Source organism: Amphimedon queenslandica, unplaced genomic scaffold, assembly GCF_000090795.2.
Source record: "Amphimedon queenslandica unplaced genomic scaffold, v1.1 AMPQUscaffold_13425, whole genome shotgun sequence".
Classification (NCBI taxonomy): Eukaryota; Metazoa; Porifera; class Demospongiae; order Haplosclerida; family Niphatidae; genus Amphimedon; species Amphimedon queenslandica.
Window position 1 is genome coordinate 221112 of NW_003546339.1, and position 2475 is coordinate 223586.

The window sequence follows — 2475 nt, forward strand, 5'->3', positions numbered from 1 at the left end:
CATTGACCAAGTTATACTGGTATCCCTCTTGGTATAAAGAGGCTAGAAAATTTGCAACCTCACTCACAGGTCCTGAAAATGGATCTGAACCCTGTTCAGAACACCAGCGATCTTATCGGTTGAATAATGAGTCATATGATTTACTAATCTTCGATCTCCAAGAGTAAATGATGATGTCAGAAGTTTGTCCTGAAAGGCCTTGATTGCTAAGGCCTTCCTGAGATGCTCCAAGCGGCTAATTGGGGCATTATGGGTATTTACTCTATATTGCGTCTCTGTGGGGGTAGCCAATCTACTATTAATGACAATAGGAGGGGATACCACGGCTGTGTCTTCCAGACAGGGGCTACCAGAATTGCATCTGCCTCCTGTGCTTCTGTTTTTGTTAATACTCTGGAAATCAAGTTCCAGGGGGTTTGGCAAAAGCCTTTCATTATTGTCCAGTCCTGAAGGAATTCATTGCTTGCCTCTGCAAACGGATATGGCCGCCAACTGAAGTAACATTGGCACTGATTGGTTAGTCTGGATGCAAATAGGTCCACTTCCAGTGGCCTGTAGACCCTGTTGATTTTTTGAAATGTTGAGTGATCTAGACTCCAATCTGATCTGTCCCTCATGGATCTGAATTCCCTGTCTGCCGCCTGGTTCAATACACCAGGTAGGTGCTGAGCTTGGATGTGGATGTTCCTCTTCAGACACCACATCCATAGATTCCGGGTCAGAGATATCAACTCTTTGGATACTGTCCCTTCCTGATTGTTGACATAGGCAACTGCTATCGTGTTGTCTATCTTCATTAACACTGACACTGCTGTCTTGTTTTTGGCAAATGTCGTTAGAGCTAGAGTTGCCGCTAGCAGTTCCAGACACTTTATATGGCACTCCTTCTCCTGGGGAGACCAGGGTCCCCCTGTGCTAGAGGCATGATGAGAGGCACCCCAGCCATGGGTCGAGGCATCTGATTCTATTATCAGGTCTGGGCCCATTGTCAGTAGCGTTTTGCCATTCCAATTTATCATCTGTGTGTTCCACCAGATTAGTTCCTCCTTGCTGTCGGGAGACAGTGCAAGGGTTGTCTCATAGTCTTGGTTCCACTCCTCGAGGGCTGATGCCAGGTCTATCTGTAGGCTCCTGTAGAAAAGAGGAGCTGGTAAAATTACTTGGTTTGAGGCATTAATTGTGCCAATTAACCAGGAGAGGGCGTGGCATGTTACATGCTCGGCCCCCAATAGTTTTTTTTATAGTTGGAGACTCAGCTCCATCTTGATGGTATCTACCATAAAACCTAGCAATTCTAGGCACTCGGATGGTTGTAGTATTGTCTTCTCCGAGTTTATTGTGAACCCTAGGCATTGGAAAAGGTGTATCAGGCCTGACTCGTGGTCGCTGGTCTTTTCCTTGGTCTCTGCCATTAGGAGAATGTTGTCTAGGTATACCACCAACTGTATCACCAGCTCCCATCCGAGAGCTGCTATAGGCTTTAGGGTCTTAGTAAAGACCCACGGGGCTGAGGCCAGGCCGAATGGGAGGCAGTTGAACAGGTATAGTTTGTTTTTGAATTGGAAACACAGGAACTTTCTGTGTTGTTGTTTTATGGGGATTGAAAAATAAGCATCCTTCAAGTCTATTTTTACATGCCAATCTCCTTTCCTGAGTAGGCTTTTGAGGGTGTGGATTCCCTCCATTTTGAAATGTTGGGCATTTATGAATGAATTGAGGTTTTTTTTTCATGACAGGCCTCTGGCCGCCATCTTTTTTGGTACTAGAAAGAGGGTGGAGAAAAAACTCCCCTCTTGTGGGATTTGTATCTCTGATACCGCCCCATTTGAGATCATTTCTGTGATCTCCTGAGACACCAGCTTTTGCTGGTCCTTATTTAGTTGGGTTGGGAAGGGTCTCTGGTACTGGTGGCGTTCAGAGATGAATTCTATCTTGTACCCCGATACAGTATTTAGGACCCACCAGTCCTTTGTTAGTTTTTGCCAATTGGCTATAAAGTGTGCGAGCCGTCCGGCTGGGCTTAATTGCTTTTGCAGTGGTATGATGGCCTTGGCTACAATCGCATTTTGTATTGACTGAGTATTTTGAAATACTTTTATTGAACAATAATGTGTGTTGTTTCTGAGAGAGTTTCTGATGGACTAATGACGGGGAGGTCTTTACCCTGAATGACTCTTGTGAGAATGTGGGGCCTCCACCCTTTTCTTCTGGCCTGGCCTCTTCGAAAAACATGAGCTGGCTTGTTGCCGGAGCTCTGTATCTGGGGGATATGTTTACTTGGGAGTGACACTGCTTTGAGCAATTTCACTTGATCCAAGTGGTCCTTGGCATGCTTCGAGAAGTCAGCACCAAAAAGGTTGGGAGAAGCTTCAAGGAAGTCTCCATCCTCTTTCAGGATCATTACACACTGTTTTCCAGTTGCCTGCACATATACACAATATTAACACTCTCCCCTTTCCAAATGAATTTATTATT

General features: G+C 45.3%; 1 protein-coding gene across 1 annotated transcript; it reads right to left on the bottom strand.

The window, feature by feature from the left end:
- Positions 1–257: 257 nt before the first annotated feature.
- On the bottom strand, positions 258–1461 carry LOC109581685 (uncharacterized). Its single transcript, XM_019996001.1, has 2 exons — positions 1286–1461; positions 258–1131 (listed from the first exon to the last, which is right to left on the bottom strand). The coding sequence occupies exons 1-2, from the start codon at positions 1459–1461 to the stop codon at positions 258–260; spliced, it is 1050 nt and encodes a 349-aa protein (XP_019851560.1).
- Between the last annotated feature and the right edge of the window lie 1014 nt (positions 1462–2475).

Coding starts and splice junctions, on each gene's coding strand:
- LOC109581685 (XM_019996001.1), bottom strand. CDS start 1,461: ATGGGAGCTGGTGATACAGTTGGTGGTATACCTAGACAACATTCTCCT. Junction 1,132..1,285: donor CGAGTGCCTAGAATTGCTAG/GTTTTATGGTAG, acceptor TCTTTTCTACAG/GAGCCTACAGATAGACCTGG.